General features: G+C 41.5%; 2 protein-coding genes across 2 annotated transcripts in view; one reads left to right on the top strand and one right to left on the bottom strand.

Moving 5' to 3' along the window:
- The window catches only part of LOC139455574 (putative cysteine protease YraA), a 66,532-nt gene that overhangs the window by 26,990 nt on the left and 13,636 nt on the right, over window positions 1–25,906 (bottom strand). The window lies entirely within an intron of this gene.
- Window positions 2,880–23,204, top strand: LOC139455573 (uncharacterized). Its single transcript, XM_071237124.1, has 3 exons — window positions 2,880–3,145; window positions 21,349–21,457; window positions 22,785–23,204. Exons 1-3 carry the CDS (start codon window positions 2,905–2,907, stop codon window positions 23,095–23,097), a joined length of 663 nt encoding a protein of 220 aa, XP_071093225.1. The 5' UTR covers window positions 2,880–2,904; the 3' UTR covers window positions 23,098–23,204.

Below are 25,906 nucleotides of genomic sequence, written 5' to 3' on the forward strand. Positions count from 1 at the left end.
TTACGGCAAGCATGGGTTGAGGAAGACCTATTCTAACCCGGATCTTCGGGATCGGGTGGTCGGGCTCGGTGACTTGGTTGATAGCGCCTGCCCACTGAGATACCATGCCGCAGTGTAACATGAATACCCCACTCAGACACAGTATACTGACTCCGAGCCGACCAGTCCTTGTTTTCAGCACCTTAATGCCGAACGCCAGACAGGTTAACAACAAGTACATTCTTTTAATGTCTTTTGGTATGACGCGGCCGGGGATCGAACCCCAGACCTTCCGCTCTCCGGGCGGACGCTCTACCATGAAAAAAATATAATAATAATAAATAAAACAACAACAATTTCCGGACAAGTGTTTTTTGACATTTTGCCCAGGGTTAGGAAATGTCCCTAGCAACAGGCAAGTAAATGGATTCCATCGTCAGGTGCGTTGACTTAGTTGATTGTGCGCCCACGAAACTAGACGTCGTAAGGCGTTGCTCATTACATCAAACTCTGGTTTTCTGGTCCGGTATCGAATATTTACAGACCGCCGTACATGTATAAAGCTTGAAGGGAGAGCAAAAAACAAACAACCGAATTCTAAATCATAGACGTCCATGGATCTCCGCGCCATGTTAGTGCCGTTAAAAGGCTTTGTTGCATGACCGGTAACTTTTATGACAAACCCTACTTATTATTACCACAGCTGACAGACCAAAGTATGAACAAACCTATAACACTGTCAGGTCACGATAAGATAACCACAGAGTAAGCCTCGCGACAGACATCAGATGTTTTAATTGCCGACGGAAGTTTAAGTACACTCGACAAGCATGCCGTGATCTAACCTTGTGGTTATGATCTCGCCAGGTGAAGCGTTCTAGCGTCATTGTGGGGAACACCCTATACTGAGATGCAAGGCTTCGCCAAACTGGCAATTTGAAACATGTGGAGAGAGCCCTTTGGCTATCATCATCGATCACACAGTGTATCATGCATGTACCTCAACACATACCACTCGCTACCATAGCTTTGTTGTAGGCCTCATTCGATGACACAAGGCTGAAAATGGTATTCCAAGCAAGCAACAGTCAAAAGCGAAAGAAGCTGTCTTCGTTAAAGATAGGCGATAGGCGACTTTGCTTGTAGCTGGAATATTGCTGAGTGCATCGTTAAACAACAAACAAACAAACAAACAAACAAAGCTATAAGCCGGCAAGTCTGGATAAGCCAATCCAGTGATTGGCACCATGAAATTCGATTCACGCAAGTGGGATACAATGATATGCAATCAACCAAGTCAGCGAGCCTGACCACCCGATCCCGTTAGTCGCCTCTTACGACAAGAATGGGTTGCTGAAGACCTATTCTACCCCGGATCTTCACGGGTCGCGGGTTAAGTTAGAGATGACAGCGATGGAGGTGGTGACTACACATACGAAACGATGTTGTGGTGGGATTGGGTCAAGCATCATCATAATATAATGGAGATATAATGCACTGAATAATCGAGGATGTTTGGTCGTTAGATAACTCAAATTTAATTATCAAAATCTGTCTAGCAGTTAGTGAATATGAGTCTTGCAGTTAAAGGACGTTGTCGTGACTTTCTCACACGGCATATATTACAACAGCTTTAGTCAAAGTGATTGGCTTTGAAACGTATGTCTGATAAGATCATATAATCAGACCCGTTAAGACCCGGGGTAGAATAGCTCTTCAGCAACCCATGTTTGCCGTAAAAGGTGACTATGCTTCTCGTAAAAGACTCGATTATTTACAGACCGCCGTCATATATTGCTGAGTGCGGCGTTAAACAACAAACAAACGAACAAATCATATAATCAATAGGAAATGAATCCTAACAGGGGCAATATCATCATACTCAGCAGCAGCAGCATCCTTCTTATTATTATTATTTCAATCACATGATGCACACCAGCGAAACCTCTTTTAGTCGAAATCCGTAACTCGAAATATCGTTTAAGACGTTGAACCAGATATACCCCTTTTCAGCACAATGGACCCCTGAAGATCCGGAGTAGAATAGGTCTTCAGCAACCCATGCTTGCCGTAAATGATTGTAAGAGGCGACTAATGGGATCGGGTGGTCAGGCTCGCTGAATTGGTTGATGCATGTAATCGTATCCCAATTGCGTGGATCGATGCTCATGATGCCAATCACTGGATTGTCTGGTCCAGGCTCGAATATTTATAGACCGGCGTCATGCAGCTGGAATATTGCAGAGTGAGACGTTAAACAACAACAAAAATTAAAAATCAGCACAAAGGCCAAATCCGTGCTCCGCTTGTCTCGAAGAACGGATAAAGCGATCTATGATATGGTTTTTAGGCAGACGAAACAGCAGTTCTTCACACGTTCATGCGAAGAAAAATGTACACATGTAACGATAGCATGATACCAATTGAAGTAGAAAAAGGATTCCACCGAGAAAAACAAGTCCGACCTAACAAGGGTTAACTTCGTCCTTGAACCAATATCCCCTTGACATGTCTCCGATGATCGTTCGTGTAAACGATGTCTCACTGTATATTATTGACAAATAAACGGGACAAAAATGTTTCCATAATTATAACAAATGTCTACAAAAAGAGGATACCATTGTACGATTCCGACTATATCAAAAGCAATTGCTTATGAACCATCAAATAGTGATGTTCCAGTTGTTAACGTGAGGTGAGCGGATCCTGCCCCGCCAGTGGCTACATTAACAAACACATGCAAGGGCAAATGCTGTTTCCTCATATGTCTTCAGATAACGCTGACGCTCTTTCCGTATCTGTATGGCCCACATGTGAGGCCACTGGCTCAGTACAAGGTCTCCCTTTATCTGCGGAACAAAATAGCTATATATTTGGGGTACTCCCACTCGGCAGTGAAGCCCCGACATGTGACACAGTCATCACATGATTAGACCCGTCAGTGTCGTCAATTTCAACATGGCGACCAAAAGCTATACCGACAAGGTATACACAGTGAAGGCGGTGTTGATTGGGGATTTAGGTGTCGGCAAAACCACATTTCTTCACACGTTCATGGAAGGTAGATTTACACGTGTAAGGCCATCATTTGATACCCAAGGATTCAAGCAGAAAAACATTATCTACCAAGACAAGCAGATCCGACTGCAGATGTGGGATACGGCGGGTAAGTACACCCTGACCAATGCTGGATGGCCTTGTGATAATATGCCTTATCACGGCCTGTGATGAATACGATACGGCCCTGGTCGAGTTTAAGCACTCTCATTTCGAAATAGAGCGTGTCAGTTTGGAAACTTTACTGTGATGATTTTGACAAGTGTGGCTATTTCCAGATATCGTTGAAATTTATCTGTCAAGCAACCCCTATTGTATACCTCGTTGAGTTCGTCCCTCCAACATTAAGCCTGACTGTAGTAGAGTATAATTTAATCAGCAATCTGTAGCTAGGACTAACATTAATTACTAGAAATAGATTATTATTTACAAATATATATCTACAAAATAAAAAATCAAATCATATGAAACCCAGACCGATGCTTAATTTCTCGGCCAATCTAGACTTGCCAAACCATTCTAGACTTGAGTTGGATATATTCGTAATTTATTCGCCTGGGTCTGTGAGACTGTGTAGCTGAGTCACAGCGGCCTGAGCACCCTGTGCATCATATCGAGTCTGGATCGTCAACTGTGTAAACCGTATCCCGCTCCGAGGGACCCGTGAAGATCCGGGGTAGAATAGGTCTTCAGCAACTCATGCTTGCCGTAAAAGGCGACTATTCTTGTCGTAAGAGGCGACTGACGGGATCGGGTGGTCAGGCTCGCTGAATTGGCTGAAGCATGTCATCTTATCCCAGTTGCGTGGATCGAAGCTCATGATATCAATTACTGGATTGTCTGGTCCAGACTCGATTATTTACAGATCGCTGTCATGTAGCTGGAATATTCCTGAGTGCGGCGTTAAACAACAAACCAACCAACAAACCGTTTCGAAGAGTTTGGGACATGTATAAAACTCTAAACTCAAAACAGGTGCACCAAAACCTACCACCTTCTGGCTACATATTAGCCGTTAATTATACATCATGTAATTGTCACCGTACCCTTGGCCACAGCAATATGCTATATGGAACGCCATACTACCAAATTATCAGTATGACATCAGCAATAGTTTTAGTGCGTCGTTTGGGTCGTGTGTGTAAATGTACGTGCTGTGTGTGTGTGTGTGTGTGCGTGAGTCACTGCTGCGAGAACATTTTACCAGGACATCCAGCCTATCGGCGAACAATTTTTTTAAGATGGGGTTTAGTTGTTTTTATTTACCACAGAAAGCGCACTAAGCCACTGAAATTTAAACGGTCCCCTAACTTTTATATATTTGCTGTGTCGATCTCTCGTTACTAAGAATGTACACCAGACAAAACAGATGCGATCCCGATAACGCTTGCGGGTGTTGCTAAAATGTTTATCTTAAAAGTTTACAAATACATGCGCACTCAAAATGGGTTAGTTATAATTAACTTCACACGCCTGAGCTGAATTAACACATTCTGCCACCAAAGCGTGACTGTGCACGAAGATGGACTTGAAATTTGAAAACAGAAATACCCACATACATGCATGATTGCTCACAACACATTCAGTGACAGTTGCATACACACTCTAATGTGCCCCCAACCGAATCAATGCAAAACTAGGTCAAAGCAACATACAGTAAGCCCTTGCAGGACTTTGTAGTCGATAAACATCTGTGATATCGATATCGAACACTGAAATAGACCGGGGCCGCTATTTCATATTTGTTATCAACCATAAGTTATATTTAAAATGTCCATGACATCCATACCAATTCATGAGAAACGTCAACGCCTTTGTTTATGTCAGTCTGAACGACAAAATAAATATTCATAACTAAAACAAAATATAAAACGCCAATGTCTCAAAACTGAATAAAACATTTGTTGTGGCTTGAAAACAAATCGTTCGGCCCTACCTTTGAGAGAGTGGCGAGTGAGTGAGTTGGGTTTAACGCCGCTTTTAACAGTATTCCGGTTATATCGCGGCCCTTTGAGAGAGGTGAGGTGAGGTGAAATTGGGTATAACGTCGCGTCCAAGATTATTGCGCTCATATAGCGACGTGCATGTACGAGTGTGTTTGTGTGGCTGCTTGTACTAGTCCGGACTGATGCCGATTTATAGTGCTAGCTCACTGAGATACCATGCCGCAGTTTAACATGAATACCCCACTCAGACAAAGTATACTGACCCCGAACCATCTTTTAACGTCTTTTGGTATGACGCGGCCGGGGATCGAACCCGGCAACTTCCGCTCTACGGGCGGACGCTCTACCACTAAACTCTTTGAGAGAGAAATGGCGACAGAACAAATAATACGTATCACACAATAGAATGTTTACTGTAAACAAAAAAAACGTCTACGATAGAGAATAAACAAAACGTCAACGATAGAGAATAAACAGTCTCGACTATTCGACGAAACACATTCCATTAGACGTAAAAGGCAACATGGCGGTGAAATTCCTATGAACAGAACACTGAAAATCAGTGATGACACCAGGTGTTCGCGAAAAGGGTAAGCATGTAACCATCCTTGTAGAAAAAGGCAAACTCAAATTCAAATTCAACATTAAATTGTTAATATACAATGGATGTATAAATTCAGCGCCAGCTGCTTTATACAATCAAGGCCCGCTGGTATTTCGTCTGTGTGCTAAGTACGGCTGAATAGAGGTTCAGCTGGGTCAATATAGTCACGAGATCTTGATGCGGTATTTGTATTGTTCTCGTGACCACGTGATGTCTGCAAGAGTTAAGGTCAAGGGCCACAAAGCTTGACGATCTTGCAATATCAAAATAACACTTGATGCTTGTTATATGTCTTTTTCATAACGAGATACATTATATAATTACCATGAAAATAAACCACGTCGATCAGAACACAAAGAAGGAAAACACTTTGATGTGAGGCAAAGAATGTGACACACTGTATTAAGAAGCACTGTGAAATGTCATTTGATTATTAAGAAGCATTGTGAAATGTCATTTGATTATTAAGAAGCATTGTGAAATGTCATTTGATTATTAAGTAGTATTGTGAAATGTCATTTGATAATTAAGAAGTATTGTGAAATGTCATTTGATGGCGGTGGTATATATTACGGTTCATTGTGTATGGGTAATAAAGCCCGTGACAAGGATTGATAGTGAGTTGAGTTACTGAGTAAAAGGCAGTTTACAGGCCCTTTACGTGCAAATTGCAGGCAATCTGAAGGCAGTATATGGACAGCCTACGGGCAATATACAGGCAGTTTATGGACAGTCTACGGACAGTCTACAGGCAGTTTATAGACAGTATATGGACAGTCTACGGACAGTCTACAGGCAGTTTATGGACAGTCTACGGACAGTCTACAGGCAGTTTACAGGCAGTATATGGACAGTCTTCGGACAGTCTACAGGCAGTATATGGACAGTCTACGGACAGTCTACAGGCAGATGACAGGCAGTAAACAGACAGTCTATGGACAGTCTACGGACAGTCTATAGGCAGATTACAGGCAGTAAACAGACAGTCTATGGACAGTCTACAGACAGTCTACAGGCAGTTTACAGGCAGTATATGGACAGTCTACGGACAGTCTACAGGCAGTATATGGACAGTCTACGGACAGTCTACAGGCAGTTTATGGACAGTCTACGGACAGTCTACAGGCAGTTTACAGGCAGTATATGGACAGTCTACGGACAGTCTACAGGCAGTTTACAGGCAGTATATGGACAGTCTACGGACAGTCTACAGGCAGTATATGGACAGTATATGGACAGTCTATGGACAGTCTACAGGCAGTTTACAGGCAGTATATGGACAGTCTACGGACAGTCTACAGGCAGTTTACAGGCAGTATATGGACAGTTTACAGACAGTTTACAGGCAGTATATGGACAGTCTACGGACAGTCTACAGGCAGTATATGGACAGTCTACAGGCAGTTTACAGGCAGTATACGGACAGTCTGCGGACAGTCTACAGGTAGTATATGGACAGTCTACGGACAGTTTACAGGCAGTATATGGACAGTCTACAGGCAGTTTACAGGCAGTATACGGACAGTCTATGGACAGTCTACGGACAGTCTACAGGCAGTTTACAGGAAGTATATGGACAGTTTATGGGCAGTTTACAGGCACTATACGGACAGTCTATGGACAGTCTACGGACTGTCTACAGGCAGTATTTGGACAGTCTACGGACAGTTTACAGGCAGTATATGGACAGTCTACGGACAGTCTACAGGCAGTTTATAGGCAGTATATGGACAGTCTACGGACCGTCTACAGGCAGTTTACAGGCAGTATATGGACAGTCTACGGACAGTCTACAGGCAGTCTACAGGCAGTATATGGACAGTATACTGGCAGGCTACGGACAATCAACTGGCAGTCTATGGACAATCAACGGACAATGTACGGGCGGCTTACCAACAGTCTGCAGACAGTCTTGGAGCAGTCTGCAGACAGTCTTGTAGAATCTATGAGAAGTGACGCAGTCTTGTGGTAGCTCATCGGTAGTGGACAGATAGATATAAGTAGCTTCAAACTGGCGAGCAATGCTTACAGACAAACAGTATCTGAAATACTAGATGTAACTAGCCATCCTTGAAAGTTGTAGGCTCTTATTTGGATTGGGATTTGTTGTATTGAAAGCAGATATTTTGTCAGCTACAGATGCAAAATCATTATATTTTGTGAATTTCAATGTTACCAGCCTTGAGATTGCGGACCGGCGGATATTATGGGAACTACAGTCAAAATAACTGATAAAACCCAGTGGAACATGTTCGGAATCTTATGTGAGGCTTTGTACTATATAGGCCATTCGAACAGTAGGCAATTCCCCGTACATAGAATGCTTTGAATATCCTTCTAAGGAACCGAATCGAGGATATTGTCATATGAGTCATTTTATAGTTTTTGCATTTGGACAGATATAGGACAAGGTATGACAAGGACCCTTTTTGGTCCACAGTATCAGAATAAGAAATGAGCAAAACTTGCATCTATATCTTTATGAATGTTATCGCATGTATTGGTATGAATGATAATTAAACTTTGTTCATTCCATCAATTACAATTTGGTACTTTCACCACAAAATGCATAGGTACATGTAAGGTACATAATTTGTCAGAAACGCTGATTTTATTTTTGGATATGAGAAAATCTTTAAATAAACTGATTTTCTTGAAAGGTATAGCAATATTTGTGCTCTTGATGATGTCCAAAACTTTCAAGTGTACAAAAAAGGACACCACCCATTTGAATACGCCTGACAAGTCTCATACCAACATGTCATTGATTATTGTAATTGTAAAGTTTGACTTTTCCAGTGGACGAAATAGTGCCCTCTTCCAAACAGTTGTCATTAAATATTCATAAATCACGCACATAAAATAGCAATGTACCCCAAGCAGACCTCCTCACATCAGACAGACACAAACAGTGGGATCCCAGTTTTATGCCAGATTGACTACCGTTGAAATTTTAGATATTTAATAGAGATAAAAATTATATATATCAAAAGAAGTGAAAGAACAACCGATCTATTTCAATTTATAATATGATGACTATAGTCATAAGAAACATTCGGAGGTTCTTTAACTTCTTTTGAGTAATTTATCATAATTCAGTATCTAAAATCATGAGATATGAACTATTATAAGGGTAACGCTATTTTTCAGGGCATTATCATTGGCAGAAGCCCGAGGTCTTCCATTAACTGCCCGACGAAGGAGGGCGGTTGAAAAGACCTCGGGCTTCTGCGAATGATAATGCCCTGAAAAATAGCGTTACCCTCATTATAGCTAAAATTGATGGAAATTGCTGTAAGATAAAAAGAAACAATATCGGTTTGGAAACATTTACTGCAATCAACACGAATGTCACTGACCCACTTTTACAAATATGGAAACGTCAGAGAACAAACCAGATGACGTCACTATTGAACGTCACCTAACAACGGTCGTGATAATGGCCCGTCGTAAAGCAATATGAGGGCATTATCAAGTTACAGTGGCCCGCTCATTTCTGATAACATGCGGGCGGTTTAATGATAATTCTATCCATTTTAGCTATAACATAAGGGTAACGCTATTTTTCAGGGCATTATCATTTACAGAAGGCCGACGACTCCCATAACTCATAGAACAAACCTGATGACGTCACTATTGAACGTGACGTCACCCAACCCTATCCCTATGACGTCATCTAACAACGGGAGTGATAATGACCCGTCGCCAAGCAATATGAGGGCATTATCAAGTTACAGTGGCCCGCTCATTTCAGATAACAGGCGGGCGGTTTAATGATAATTCTATCCATTTTAGCTATAATGTCATATAACAAAATCAGGTGTTTATATAAACCTGAATATTCAATATCTAAAAGTACACCGTATCTGTGAAACCAAATTTCACGACCTTTCGCCAAAGTCATTAGACGTAACCTTTATACAGTTAGCTCATTGAATATGTAAGTGAACCGCTTTTCGTTACATCAGGTCAACGACCACTGATCAATGTGTCGTTTGTGTAAACAATGTTGACATGTAGACTTAAACGATAGACTTTCACCTCCTTGCTAGACAAGGTTTCACCATCGGTTACTGCTAATTGTGTCTCCTGTTTCCGTGTTTGGCTACTTATCTTCATCTCTAATCACGATACACACAATAACATTCTACGGCGCTTAATATAACGTTGTGGTTGACCATGATTGGATTTATGAGCTAAAACTGTGTTTAAGATTTGCCTGATGTGAAATAAATGTGAAAATGTTTTTTGCAGACTCAGTTGAGAAAAAAACCGCAATCCTTAAAAACAAACATGCTTAAAATACAAAAGTTATCGGTTTTCTGGAAAGCAACAACGTCACCTGGGAACTTAAACAATGTGGTATCAATTTCGCAAAGCCACTTCGGACACGTCGGATATGTCCATTTATGAACGGGGGACGGGAGGGAGGCGAAGTTGGGCATTTAACGGATATAATTACAATTTTCACGGGGGATTTTATGTACCTTTTCCCCTCATACAGATTGCCATATCTCGCCCGCTTTCGGATCCGATCGTTCGGCCATGGCGTTTTTCTCTGAGGAAGAACTCACAACACACTTCCCCCTCACACATAATATCGTCCAATCTACGACGTCATCAAGTTGCGAGCGCATGTTCGAATCTCCAGAAATGACGTCATAGAACAAAGTTTTATCGTGAAATAAACAACGCTTCGTTCTTCATTGTTCGGGGACATGGGTGGCCCAGTTGTCTAAGGCGCCGCGATTCGCTGTGCAGAGTTGCTTCCCTTGGGCACGCCAGAAACCTATGATTGTGGATCGAATCCCGGTTCGCCCCGATTATGTTTCTAGTTTTGTCAGCACCATACCCGTGCTCGTGGGCTTCACCGAAATGGTAAACGTCTGAGACCTGCATCACTTCAGGCTTTCCTCCCACATTAAGCTGAAACACCGCGATATAACTGTAATACTGTTAAAAGCGGCCTTAAACCCAACTTACTCACTCACACATTCACTCTTCATTGTTCTTTGCGACTTTGTTGCGTAGTTATAACATATGTGAAAATACAACAAACACGATGTCAACGGTTACAATACGTTTACCACTTTGGTGCTGACAAAACAGGGATTATATTTAGGGACAAACTTCCGGTTTGAACCAACAATCTCAAAGTTCATGGATGACCATTAAAAAAAAGGGAAGCATTTGAGGCGCCGTAAACGAAATGGCCGACATGTGTCGTGTTGTGTCGTTGTTTGCGTGTTGTCGTGTAGTCTTGTCGTGTCGTGTCGTGTCCTGTCGTGTCGTGGCTCTGTCGTGTCGTGTCGTGTCGTGTCGTGTAGTCTTGTCGTGTCGTGTCGCGTAGCCTTGTCGTGTCGTGGCGTCTGTTTGGGGCAAATTGAGTTATTTGATTGGTTGCAATTTCATTTCTTTAATCACTTAATCTCGTAATCTTCATCTCCGTGAAACAGATAGTAAATAGGAAATGAAAGTGAAAGTATGGTTTTACGTAGCTCTTAACATTATCCAGCTGTTTCATTGTGGGGGGTATCAACGAATGACCTTCACACATTGTACACATATGGAGAATCAACCATGGTAATTCGGAGGGCCTACAGAACGCTTTAACCACAAGCGATAGGCAGAGTATCCATCGGCGCTAAAAATGTTATAGATATAAAGTACAGTGTCCTAGAATAACAAGTATACTTTGGATGAATAATATTGAAGTGGCTAAGCAGAAAAAGGGTAAAATCCTAAAAAGAAAAACTAAAAAGAGAATCCTTGCAGTCCTTTTAAATTTCGTGCATGTTATTGTGCGAATGTTTCACGAACGTAAATGCCCTTACAAAGCTAGCTTGTATTCGAAATCAACTCGGATTGTGATGTGCGAGCACGGTCAACGTCCCAGACCTTCTTAAAGTTTAAGCTCAGTTCATATCATTAAAAAAAATGCAACATGTAAATAATAAAAATACACAAAGGCAATCGCATTATTAAATCCTTGAATCTGCAAGAATCAGTTTCCGTTAAAGAACAACATGAGTCAGTGCATGTAGACAGATATGACATCAGCTGAATTTTCAAAAACGTAAGACAAGCGACAAACATTATTACAGACACGCAAAAAGCTAGATCCGAGTAAATCCCTGATGTTATACTTGAATTCATGACATCACGTTTTGAAATAGATCTCACTTTTACTAGTTCTTGGATCAACCCATTCTCCGAGAATCGCGATCGTAAAATGACAGGTGCGTAAGATTTACAGCCACAACAAGGGCGTCAAGATACCGTTGCATAAATTGAATGACATCACCTGGTGAAATAAGTCTCAGTCTTACATGGATTCCGGAGAATCGTTGAAAATACTCGTGTCGGGGTCAGTGTTATCGCACAACCCACTCACATAGAGGATTGCCACATGTTTTGCAAATGATGTTGGAACAAAGAGTGATTCATTATCACCAGAAGCATACCAGAAGTGATTTCATCATATCAACACATACGTTGTCGTAATTTCTGACACATGAGTCACTGATATGAATGTAGATAGGTGCAGTTTTTTCTATTTCAATTCTTTATTAATGTACATGTGAAGGCCATCGGCCCATGGTTTTTTCTATTAAAAAGACTACTCAGAATTCACACGTGTCCCTTCCACTAAGTTACCTATCTGAACTAGAATTATAAGAGACCAGTGAAACTGCCTCATGTTTAATATTTATCTACGCATAAAGTGAGTGAGTGAGTTGGGTTTAACGCCGCTTTTAACAGTATTCTAGTTATATCACAGCGTGTCAGCATAATGTTGGAGTGATGCAGGTCTCAGACGTTTACCACTTCAGTGAAACCACGAGCACGGGTATGGTGCTGAAAAACCTAGAAACATAGTCGGGGCGAACCGGGATTCGAACCCACAATCCTAGGTTTCTGGCGTGCCCAAGGGGCGCAACTCTGCACAGCGAATCGCGGCGCCTTAGACAAGTGGGCCACCCATGCGCCCCTACGCATAAAGTGACAAAAAACTCGCCAGAAGACTATGAAAACTGGGATGACTTCAACATTCTAACAGACAACTTTTTTGACGTGCAATATTCCAGCAGTTATTCATTTGGTGTCTACAGTTCACGACTTTTGAGGTACAATCGAGCACTCTCTTTCTGTGAGTGAGTATGATTTTACGCCGCTTTTAGCAATATTACAGCAAAATCAGGGCGGGGGACACCAGAAATGGGATTCACACATTGTACCCATTTGGGGATCGCGGGTCTTCGGCGATTTCAAAGAGCCTCCTCATTCGACTCTTGCTCGGAATTTGGCTACAATATTCAAGGCCTCACCAATTCAAGGCCTCAGTAAAGCTTTCAAACGTGTTTTTTTTATAGTAGACATGTAAAGGACATTAAACGCATCAGTGACCAAATTTATGTCCGATGCATTTCCCATTTCCCTATTTTGACTTGCCTTTCCGTGTGTTTGTGACGGGTGCCACCGGTGTGACAGGATACGCTCACTTTTTCACGAACACCTGGTGTCATCACTATTTGATAGTGATTCATTAACACATGGTCATGATATACACGGAATCGTACCGTCGACTCTGCTTTTAGCAAATATTTCTTATCAATATGGAAAGGAGTATTGTAACCTTTATTTACATTAGGGGGTGAGGTGCACCGGAGTTGAACGTCGCGTTCAGGATTACTTCACTTATATAGCGACGTGTTTGTACGTGTGTGGGGCTGCTTGTATTAGTCCCAACTTATGCCAGTTGTAGTGTTAGCCCACTAAGACACCACGCCACAGTTTAACACCCCACTCAGACATAGAGACTCCGTGCCGATCAATCCTTGTTTTATCCCTTAACGCCGAGCGCCTGGCGGGGTAACAACAAGTACCATCTTTAAACGCATTTGGTATGATCAGGCAATCGAACCACCGATCAGACTGTGCAGACGCTCTATCTAATTCACATTTTAACTATAGGAGATAAACTGAATGTGGTTCCTGAGATCAGATATGTTGATAAACGTTGTTTTGATGACCGAAGCGCGGACATTATCTTGACGAGTGCGGATATTGTGCTGACAGCCCGGGAAAGATAATGAGGACACACCTGAGGTCATAGGTTTCAGGTACGCCTAAGGGACGCAACCCTGCACAGTTAATTGTGGCGCTCAGGCGACTGACGACTCTAACCCAACCCTGTGTTCCCCTCGGTGTCAGCCAAACCAAAATTGATATTTAGGAGGAAAATGCTCTTGGCGTTGCCAGGACCAGTAAGGACTGACACGGGATTTGGCACTCCTGGTACTAGGCAAATAAAACGAGAACAAAGGAGTATCCCTAATCAATTTTAATATAGTATTTATGCATTAATATAACGATTGTTTACAATGTACATATTCATATTACTTTTCAATCCCGGTTAAGAAGTTCCGAGAAGTTAATGTTTAATTAATGCTTTGTATGTTAAAATGTATAAAAAGTTCAAAATGTACATACTGTATGCTGCTTTTTCCATCTCAAATGGTTCAGCAGGATGTGTGTGGGGAAGTCGATAACTCTGAATAACTCGTTTATATCATAAAGTGTATTTCGACTAATGTATTTCGTTATGCCTCGTTTATACTAGTATAAAACGGTACGCAATCACGGTTCATCGCACTCACGGGAATTCCGTCGATTTTGGCACTACCGGAACCAACAGCAGACTTTCTCGATTTATCAATTATCTGAGATTCAGATTTGGCGTTCAAGGCCTATAATCTTCCCCTCAGTGGCCCACGGATGACCCAACCTCTTGATAATTTTAACCGGACAAGGGTATTGACCTATCCCTTTACATCCTCCTATTTTCAGCTGCTGACTTAGCACATGACTCCGCATGGGTTACAAACTGACACATACTTGACACAATTCGTACTTTGCCTTGGCCGCAGTACATTGCCCCGTGTTACATCGAGATTACATACGTGATGGAAGAGGAAGATGTTTGATATCTAAAGCAACATCGACTGCATACTGTGTACTTTTATAATCGTACGATCATCTACGTGCTGGGACAAATGCTGTAGTATTCTCTTGCTACGAGTGAACCACTGTGTTTTCACCGTCATATACATCCTATACCCAGTTCATTCTTATTCCCTGAGGTGTCGAGAAGGATGATGGAAGTCTTCATGTATTTTAAATATATTCGTGGTGACAAAAAAAATGGTTAAAACCTACTCGCATTCCGGAAACTACCGAACGTTCATAAGCAGAGTTGTCACCACGCGACGTGACGTCATAGTGGAGAGTTCAATTGTATGAATCGTTTTTGATGAATCGTGTTTGGAAGATTACTAGAGCTCACATTTCATCACCTGACAATGCCGTTGATGAAAAAGTTGTATTTCGTTCAGTGACCTTACACGTATTCATCCATATGGATATGAGCCGGCAGCGAGGAAGATTTACCGAGTGAAGACCATCAGTCTGATGTCAACCCGGAAAGGACAGGCAACACAATCTGGTGTCAAATACTGTCCTGGCATTTCTGAATAAAGTGAATGTTTGTCGATAAAAAAATATTTCGTGTGACAGTTTTACTTGTATAAAATGTAAATGGACTACCATATATTAGAGAGACATATAAACGAAGAATGAAATAATTTTAATAAATGACCTAAAATTGACAATATCACACGAAACCATAATATAATTATAAATAATATAATAATTTCTCTTAAAACGTAACCAAATTAACACTTATCTAACCTGAAACAGTTTCTTGTCAAGCAATAACATATCCCAGATTTAGACAGAAAATGATAGAAATAATCGTCTAAAGCACCCCGAACCCGACTCATTTTGAAATCCAAAACCAGTAAAAACTTCCCTCCCCAACAAGTGTAAAACAATTCGTTTGAGAAAATCGGAATCCGTCTCTTCTTATTAATAGTCGATAATAAACATATATTATCCGATAAAACTGAAAATACAAAAATACCTTTTTTTCACATTGACATTTATAGTTAAATCATTCCCGAGGCAAATGCACGTTCTTGATATTTTTGTATTTTTCATTTATCATGACGAACACATCTGATTTATATTATCTATCATGTTTGCAAATAAAAAGGTACATGTTTATATAATGTAGGTGGTTTTCAGTATTAACATGTTTTATATTCTTTAAGTGAGGACTTAAATAATTTCAGGGATCACTGATACTATGCATACAGATTCTCAACTTCATGTCTAGTTTATTAGAGACGTCCCAAAAATAAGTCTGCCAACACCCTTCAGGTACGCGGGATTCATGAGTCTATTTAGAGGGTATTCGGTACTTAGCGACGTGGTACGCTGGAACATGGACCTATATAATCTGGATGGGATTGATAAGTCCGTGGCGGGACTCAGCCATGCAGATTCATCATTAATACAAATTTAATGGTGTACGCGAACGTTTCCTTTATATAGTTTCTATTTTCGATATTTTTCAGTTATTTTACATGAAATCGAATCCTTTTCTCAATGCTTTTGTGATTTGTGTTGGGTAGTATTCTCGTTTTAGGGGTGAGAAATGAGATGGTATTCGGGATTCAGAGGAGGAATGGGTTTGCACCCTAAAAAATGTAGAAAAGTTCATCCTGCATGTTTTGTGAATGAAATAAGAGAGACTTTTCCGGCAGAATCAGACGAGGATTTCAAGTACGCAAGACCATGAACTGAGTATGTGAATTTATGAATTGTGCAAATACATAACTTTAGCATGTAATCTGATCAATGTGCATGGTCCTTTGTAATTGTTGTTCGAGGGTAGTTAGTCATGGATTCTGTGTAACAATGAATGGTGGGGGCGAAGTGAATGCAGGTCTTAGACGTTTACCAAGCTCCAGGTTCATCATCTCCTGTGATAATTTACGTCGTTTTGAGGCAGACTAAGCAGTTTTTGTTGAACAATTTGTAACCATAAGGATAAGTGCTAGGTGCAGCACTATCAGTACAAGACAACTGTCAAAGCAGTGGTAACATCTAACGTTTCCTCGTCCAAATAAGGCCAAGTCTGTTCCATCAGCTGGTAAGGTGATGGTTTACGTTTTCTATCGATGCAGCGTAAACAAAAGACACGAGCATCGGCCGTTAGTGTGAACAGGTTGTCAAAACCAACAATCTAATCTGCTGATAAATTGACATTTGAGGATAAGACGCCCTCCGTCAGACAGTCTGCAGATATAATGACAGTTGGCGTCTTATCAAAAGGCAAACTATAAACTGTGTACTCTTCAATATAATACACTCTTGATTGAGTGACTGAATAGGCTTAGTTTAATTTGTTGTTCAACACGGCATTCAGCAATAATCCAAACATATTAGGGCGGTCTGTAAATAATTGAGTCTTGACCAGGCAATCCAGTGACTGAAGTGATCAACGGCAGTGGGTTAGTTTCAAGACTTGTTGCGCAATGCAGTCGATTAGTTTTAATTCGTGAAGTGTTTTGATGCATAAGATCCCGGATATAATCTTAATTGTTTTGTTTTTTTGTTGTTTTTTTATGAATGTAAGGGTCATGGTTTATCAAGAACTGCTTTGGACATGCTTACCCTTTACGCGAACACCTGATGTCATATAATTTTCACCGCTATTTTGCCTTTTAGGCCAAGGGGACACAGGTGGCCCACTCGTCTAAGGCGCCGCGATTCGATATGCAGAGTTGCGTCCCTTGGGCACGCGAGAAACCTAGGATTGTGGGTTCGAATCCCGATTCGCCCCTATTACGTTTCTAGGTTTGTCAGCACCATAACAGTGCTCGTGGGTTTAACCGAAGTGGTAAACGTCTGAGATCTGCATCACTTCGGGCTTTCCTCCCACAGTAAGCTGACACGCCGTGATATAACTGGAATACTGTTAAAAGCGGCGTTAAACCCAACTCACTCACTTTTAGGCCCAAAGGAATCTGTTTCGGCGGATAATCGAGACTGGTTGTACTCTGTCGTTGACATAAAATATTTTCAGTAAAACATGCTTATGTAAGAAGCATTTTATTCTTTGAAATGAGTAACCCAACAACGTGTTTGGGAAACACAAAAATTAAGTTTCAAGACTTCTGGAAAATCCAGTGAATAATTACATTTTTGTAAAACCAGCGGCAAAACATTTTCCCAGCATTTTCGGAAACTAAATATTTTTCGAAAATGTCTTCCGCCCGTCCAGGGTATTGAAACCTCGACCCTAACAGTTGATGCATGTACATGATTTACTAGACGATGCTAGCTCCTCCGCGATATCTTCCACACTCATCATCATCAACATTAATACACTCCATATAGCAGAACATCGTCTTAATCAAGCTCTGTCAGCGACGCCACATGTCGATCATACATCCACGGACATTGTTATCGTAGTACATGTGTCCGAGATAAGGTTTTGATATGTCAGTGGTGTGATATACGTTAACTTGTTTACTACCAGCAAGTGTTCGAAATAAGCGCCTGCCCGTAGCCCCGTGGCAGGTAGATCTTGTGTCGGGACCGTAGTTTTAAAAACCCGTGATCAGGTCTTCTGCAACTCATGTTTGTCGTAAAAGGCGACTATGCTTGCCGTAAAAGGCGACTATGCTTGCCGTAAAAGGCGAGTATGCTTGCCGTAAGAAGCGACTAACGGGATTGGGCGGTCAGTTGGTTGGTTGGTTGACTTGAGTTGATGTTCCATTTGCGTGGATCGATGCTCATAATGTCAATCACTGGATTGTAGGGTCCAGATTCGGTTATTTACAAACCGCCGTCATGTAGCTGGAATATTGCTGAGTGCAACGTCAACAAACGAACAAATAAACAAATAAACAAACAAACAAACAACGACTAAAGATAAACCCCGCTTGGGAACAATGAGTGAGTGAGTGAGTGAGTTTGATTTTACGCCGCTTTTAGCAATATTCCAGCAATATCACGGCGGGGGACACCAGAAATGAGTTTCACACATTGTACCCATGTCGGGAATCGAACCCGGGTCTTCGGCGTGTCGAGCGAACGCTTTAACCACTAGGCTACCCGACCGCCCCTGGGGAACAATGAGCAATTAAAAGAATGTGATGGTTGTATCGTGTTTAAACATTGGTTCATGTTGTCAGGCCTGAGTGTCGCACTTAAATATGATTATTACCATAAGATAATTGTTTCTTCGTACTTTCAGGTTAGTCTTTTATGGAACACAGATATTCATTTTAACACGGAACATCTTTTTTATCATCATATGTCTCTTAAACAACATCCTGGAGAATTATAACACATATTCCCATTTTAAAAATGTAATAAAAAAGATACAGAACAAAATGTAGAACAGCGCGTTATCTTGTAAAGCTGTGAATGATTAGTGCTTGACGGCGACTATAAATTTGTTGTAAATTGTCAACATCTTTAATCTATGGAGATAAATATATTCCTCACATTTTCATCACTGCCCCTTCCGTCACAAAACGTCACGACTGTCAGTTACGATTGTCCCGAATCTAAAAAAATGTCTCGCCTTTCATTTGAAATGAAATATATATAATTGAAATAAATTGTTACGCGCCAAATAAAGATCTTATCGTATGGAAATAAATCGATATGAATATATATCAGTTTGTATAAAGTCCCCAATTACGTACACTTCTATCTGTAGTTCAGAGGCCTATATTTCTGACATACGAATCCAAGATTTATGCCGTATGTCTTCAAGCCGCTATGAAATATGACTCCCAGACTGGCAAGATGAACGGTTTATATTCATGCCAGCTCGTCGGAACAATTTCGGCCCGTAACCCCTGATTCAAATTTTGTCTGGGTTAGGGTAATGTAACCCTAACCCTTAACCCAAGATATATGATTGTTAATACTCCTAGCCAGGGACAATGATATTTAACGAAATCTAGGCAGGGGTTACGAGAGGAAGCTTCACCAAGCTCGACTTCAAAACTAATATGACACTTATATAGTAAGCGCATACTCCATATTCGAGTATGCCCAGTACTCGATGTCGTTCAGGACATATTCCCAACGTAACCCATTATTTTGAATGCCCACAATCTCGAAGGTTTCCTAAAATAATATCTATGATTTGTGTTCTAATTCAGTCAACTGTGTACTGAATATTGTTAAGTATGAGACATGGGTTTTTCCACATTGAGCGTTGTACCGAGCAGACATTAGTAACGCATTTGGTTTCAAGGTAGGCGTAGTCGAACGGTGACTGTTACACCATCAACTCTCTCATGACCGTTGAGGCATCACTAGCTGTGACTGGTATCCCATCAACTCTCTCATGGCTATTGAGGCACCACAAGCTGTGACTGGTATCCCATCAACTCTCTCATGGCCGTTGAGGCACCACTAGCTGTGACTGGTATCCCATCAACTCTCTCATGGCCGTTGAGGCATCACTAGCTGTGACTGGTACCCCATCAACACTCTCATGGCCGTTGAGGCATCACCAGCTATGACTGGAACACCATCAACTCTCTCATGGCCGTTGAGGCACCGCTAGCTATGATTGGAACACCATCAACTCTCTCATGGCCGTTGAGGCATCACCAGCTATGACTGTTACACAATCAACTCTCTCATGGCCGTTGAGGCACCACCAGCTATGACTATTACACAATCAACTCTCTCATGGCCGTTCAGGCATCACTAGCTATGACTGGAACCCCATCAACTCTCTCATGGCTGCCGAGGCACCCCTAGCTATGACTGTTACATCATTAAGTCGCGCATGGCCACAAAGGCACCAATAAGCTGTGACTCCATCAACGTGATTATGGCCACCCATAACGACTGCTAAAATGTCCTCAGTTTCAGGGAAGGCAAGGTTCCATCATCTTCCTGAGGCAAAGGAGTGAACAGACTGTAAATGTCCCGTTTCCACCCTTGCCGAACAAGGCCGTAATTTCTGGGCCCGATCGTACCGCCACCAGTTGCTATTACGAGTTATGTCCCTTCTATGTCCCTCCTGTTGACCAACCAAATGCCATCTCTTATACCAAGTGCATTACTACAAACAAAATGGACGCGCCCAGTCAAGACGATCTGATCGATAATCAGAAATCACATATATATTGTGATAAAACGGGTCTTACTTCGCGAAGTGTATCAAACCACGTGAGCACTTTGACTAAAACATGAAACATTCAAACATTAAAACATGAAAAGATTTGGAAAATATCTGTTGACGTCGAGTTGGCGGTACACATGCTTTGCAAATACTGCAACGAACCGAATGTCGATTTCGTTACGCGTTTTTGATTGGACAATACATAGACTCGTTTGTCCAGCCAAAATATAACTCCATAATTCCACCCTAGTTCGGCAAGAGTGGAAACTGGACTATTATATTTAGTTAACCTCCTTACCACAGGGTCCATGCGCTATGACTGTCACGCTATCATTTCCCTCACTTTATGCATTGGCATCAGTTGACACCATCGGGGCACGATGGCACTCAGTAAGCCAAGTCACAGAGTCTGACTACCCTATACACTAAACTACGGTTATAACGAATACGCCTATGACGAACGGACCGATATAACGAACTTATTTTTAGTCCCGGTCATTTGATGTATATATTCTGTATATATGCTGTATATGTGCTTATAACGAACTAAAATTAGTGGTCCCTTTGAGTTCGTTATAACCGTAGTTTACTGTACATTTCAGTCAACTCGTACGAAAAGAATGGACTGTTTGGAACCAACTGTACCTAGAAATCAACACCGTGTTTAAGTTATGATTGTTATACATCTGTTGCAGGGCAAGAGAAATACCGCAGTCTCACAGCATCGTACTACAGAGGAGCTAACGGATGCATAATCATGTTTGACGTCACCGACAAAGAATCCTTCGAACACGTCCACAGATGGTGAGTGAGGGAATTACCGAGTTTACGTCAGGCTACATGTATACAAAAGGGTGTGTGCGAGTGAGTGAGTGAATTTAGGCTTCTAGCAATATTCCAGCAATATCACGGCTGGCGACACCAGAAATGGGCTTCACACACTGTATCTTAGTGGGGAATCGAACCCCGGCCTACGGTGTAACCAGCCAACGCTTTACCACTAGGCTACCCCTGTGCATAAGGAGTGAGTGAGTTTGGTTAACGCCACTTGTAACAGTCAAGTTAATGTGGGAGGAAAGCCCGACCCGATGCAGGTCTAAGACGTTTACCACTGTGGCGAAACCCACGAACACGAGTATGGTGCTGACAAACCTAGAAACATAATCGGGTCGAACCGGATTAGCACCCACAATCATAGGTTTCTGGTGTGCCCAAGGGAAGCAACTCTGCAAAGCGAATTGTGAAGCCTTAGACGACTGGGTCAGTATCCATATTAATGCCATACCTTTGCAGCAAGTATCTTTTACGCCACAGTCAGCAATATGCCCGCTATATCACATCGGCCTGTAATTTATAGTCTGGGACAGAACGAACCAGTGATGAAAAGTATGAGCACCGTCCCACGCCGTCGGGTCACGGTGACACGCAATTAACCACGTCACCGAGCCAGGCCAGTCCATCCATTAACTGTTAATCTTATTAAGAAGCAAAGGCTACTTGGGATCTTAACAAACCCGGTTTCCCACGGAGGTCGACCCGTGAAGCTCCGGGGTAAAATAGGTCTTCAGCAACCCATGCTTGCCTAAAAGGCGACTATGCTTGTCGTAGAAGGCGACTAACGGGATCGGGTGGTCATGCTCGCTGACTTGGTTGATGCATGTCATCGATCCCAACTACGTGGATCGATGCTCATGATGTCAATCACTGGATTGTCTGGTCCAGACTCGATTATTTACAGACCGCCGTCATAAAGCTGTAATATTGCTAAGTGCGGCGTTAAATAACAAACCAACCAACCAACCCACGGAGGTCATGGAAATGAATCTTGTTTGATTTTACAAACGGTTCAAGCTCTTAAATGTCGACACATGATCATCCCTATCTGAGATTGTTTACCGACAGCTACTCGCGAACAGCCGTTTGCACAATAAGTTTCTATCTTATACCAGAACAACTTCCTATTAGCGATCAATGTCGACGTCACTAGTTATTGTCAACATCCCTGAATGACATGGTGACACTATTTTCGATTTGTTTTCCCATATCAATTAGAGCTACGATAAATAAGTAACGACAAGTTATAGTTTCATTTAAGGCAATGACAATCACATCACCTTTCCCCTTTCTCCAGGTTCGACGACATAAAAGAACATGCTTCCCAGAAGGAAATCGCAGTTGTGCTTGTCGGCACGAAGTGTCACGAACATGACCGAGAAGTGGAGAGCGCGAGAGCGAGCAGCTTCGCGGATGAACACAATATTCCCTATCTTGAAGTCAGCGCTGAGAGAGACATAGACAGCGTAAATAATGTATTTGATAAGTTAGTGGAAAAAGTACTAGAAAACATGCCTCGAAACTCCACAATGTCCCAGTCTTCTGATCGATCTGAAGTCAATAAGTTGTCCGGAAACCAGAAGAAGAAAAAGTCCTGGTGCTCTTGTTGAAGGCGTTGTTGAATACCTTTGTGAAGACGCTATTGATGACTGGAATAACGAACATCTGACAAAAGCCCTAACGGCTTTATCAGATACTGATGAATATGCCACATTTAGGGGGGGGGGGGGCTAATGCCTTGACCAATGCCGCACAAAAGTTGTAGCTGTAGATGTTAATATTATTTCGACAATTTTTTTTATGGAAATGGTACATAATTGGCCATATGGTGCATATTAGAATATGTAGTGTGCATAGGCTGAACCTTAAAACATGCTATTGGTCGTTTCTGCATATGCAGTACAGAAATTTGCACTCTGATGCAGTAGGTCTTATTAAAAAGTCAAATGTTCTATTTATTGTGTACACGTATTTCATAATGTATTCTCATTTCAGTGTCACTGAAAGAGACTGTAACTAGTTTCGACCAATCTGTTATTTCACTCGAGACCAAATATCCATTGTATTGGTTAAGATGATAATAGTATTTTGTTACAAAATACATGCGGACTTGAATGGTTTTATTTCACTCGTTAAGTAACAGAAAACCACTATGTAAATAATCGCGACGAAAAACCTTTCATATTCATAAGCAATCTCCGCTAATAACAGATTCACGATTCCAACTTTATCATGAGCATGGGTTTATGAATCACTATCAAATAGTGATGATACCAGGTGTTCGTTAAAAAGTGAGCGTATCCTGCCCAACCTGTAGCATCCTTCACAAACACATGAAAATACAAGTCAATTGTTCACCTGAAAAAAACACGGGAACATATGGTACAAGCCAAAATAGGGAATTGCGTCGGACACAATTGATTTGTTAATGACGCGTCAAATTTGGAAATGTCTTCCACGTGTCTAACATAAAACTTTTTTAAAGTTTTCCTAAGGCCTTGAATGTTGTAACGTTGATAAAACAACTTCTGAGCCAGAGTCGTATTACGCTCTTTGAAATCCTGAAAGTCTGTTCAAGGCGAATCGGATCTGTCTGTCCAAATAGCAAATGTATGTTACCTATGAACTGAAGTTGAAATAGAGGGATTCGAGTTATCGTGACTGTCAACTCGTTCGGTCGGTCATCGGAGTCAGCGGACTTGTTTAAGCAACATGATCATGAGATGAACAGATGGTGCTGTTGGAGGACTTATGTGATGTGATTTTGAATATTCATCAAAAGATTGGTTGGTTGGTTTGTTGTTTTACGCCGCACTCAGCAATATTCCAGCTATATGACGGCGATCTGTAATTAATCGAGTCTGGATCAGACAATCCAGTGATTAATGTCATGAGCATCGATCCACGCAATTGGGATCGATGACATGCATCAACCAAGTCAGCGAGTCTGACCACCCGTTAGTCGCCTTTTACGGCAAGCATGGGTTGCTGAAGACCTATTCTACCCTGGAATCTTCACGGGTCTATTCATCAAAAGAACATTGAGCAGTGTAAATATCATTATCAGACATCTCATCAAATCACCAGACAAATTGAACATGTATGATATGGGACCGTTCTAGACAACTGAAAGCGTTAAATTTACGTGTGACGGAAAACTTTAAAATAGTTTAAGAAATGTTTGTTCGTATGACTGGAAACTAGCCCTTCTTCTTTCTTACATTTGCAAGTTTTGGAATTGCAAAAAACGCGCAAGGACATATTTTTTAGCTTCCCCGTTTGCAAATATGACACTTCGAACCTTATTGTACAAACTGTCTTGGCCCTACTCCAAGAAATATAGCCGGGGTCAAAGATTAGACATGGCTTCATCACATGCAACTAAGAACGTTTAATACAGTTTGTGTTACTAAGTAGAAAACATAACATAAGTGTTGAATAGATCTGGCAAGATTAATACCGATACTAGGATAACTATGATAGGAGTTAAGAGGTTACATTAACACCTGGGATAAGAGTGAGTCAGTTACAAATATACCTGGGGAAGGAGTTCCTCGGTTGAAGCCCTGTGAAGGCACAGTTCTTCATTGATAACGTCAAAACAATAGGATCACTTTAGTTCACTATTTTTTCAGTTTCCCACTTTAGATTTCAATGAGTAATAGACAGAATAACGTCCCTGAAGAATGAATACAGTCCCCCGCCAACGATTCGGGATTAAAACCATTCATTCACTCGGGTCAGACAATTCGTAATTTCTGGAAGCACGTTGGTTATTCTCTCATTATTACACTTGTTCACTGTATGTATTGTTTACTCACTTGTCCTGAACCATGTGGATAATAAACATGAAATACGTGTTTCATGCTCTGGATACTATTTCACCTTGTCTATGAACCATGGTTTGCTTGTTTGTTTGTTGTTTATAGGGCATTGAAGTAAACCCACTCGTGATGTTAGTTGTACAGTGGACACAGTTGGGGACAACTTTGGAGAACAACATCGGCTTTGTCATAACTTCGAATTTGTTTGTTGTGTAACGCAGCACTTAACAATATTTCAGCTTTATGACGGCGGTTTGTAAATATTCGAGTCTGGACCATGAAATCCAGTGATTGATATCATTAGTATAGATCCACGCAATTGGGATACAATGCCACGCCTCAAGTCCATCTTCTGAACAGAGGTTAAGTTTGGTATTTCCTGAATGCTAGTATTCTCATGACGATTGTCTGTACCTTTTCTACCAACAAAGATTGGCATGTCTCGCCTGATTTTTGATTCGATCGTTCGTCCATTGCGTTTATCCCAGTTGCTCAGCTGCATCTGAGGGGAACAACACATTACTCTTTCACAAATAACGTCGTCCAATTTACGACGTCATCGTGTTGCAAGCGTATGTTCTTATCTCCAGAAATG

The sequence above is a fragment of the Haliotis cracherodii genome, unplaced genomic scaffold (genome assembly GCF_022045235.1).
Source record: "Haliotis cracherodii isolate W230 unplaced genomic scaffold, xgHalCrac1.p SCAF_11, whole genome shotgun sequence".
Classification (NCBI taxonomy): domain Eukaryota; kingdom Metazoa; phylum Mollusca; class Gastropoda; order Lepetellida; family Haliotidae; genus Haliotis; species Haliotis cracherodii.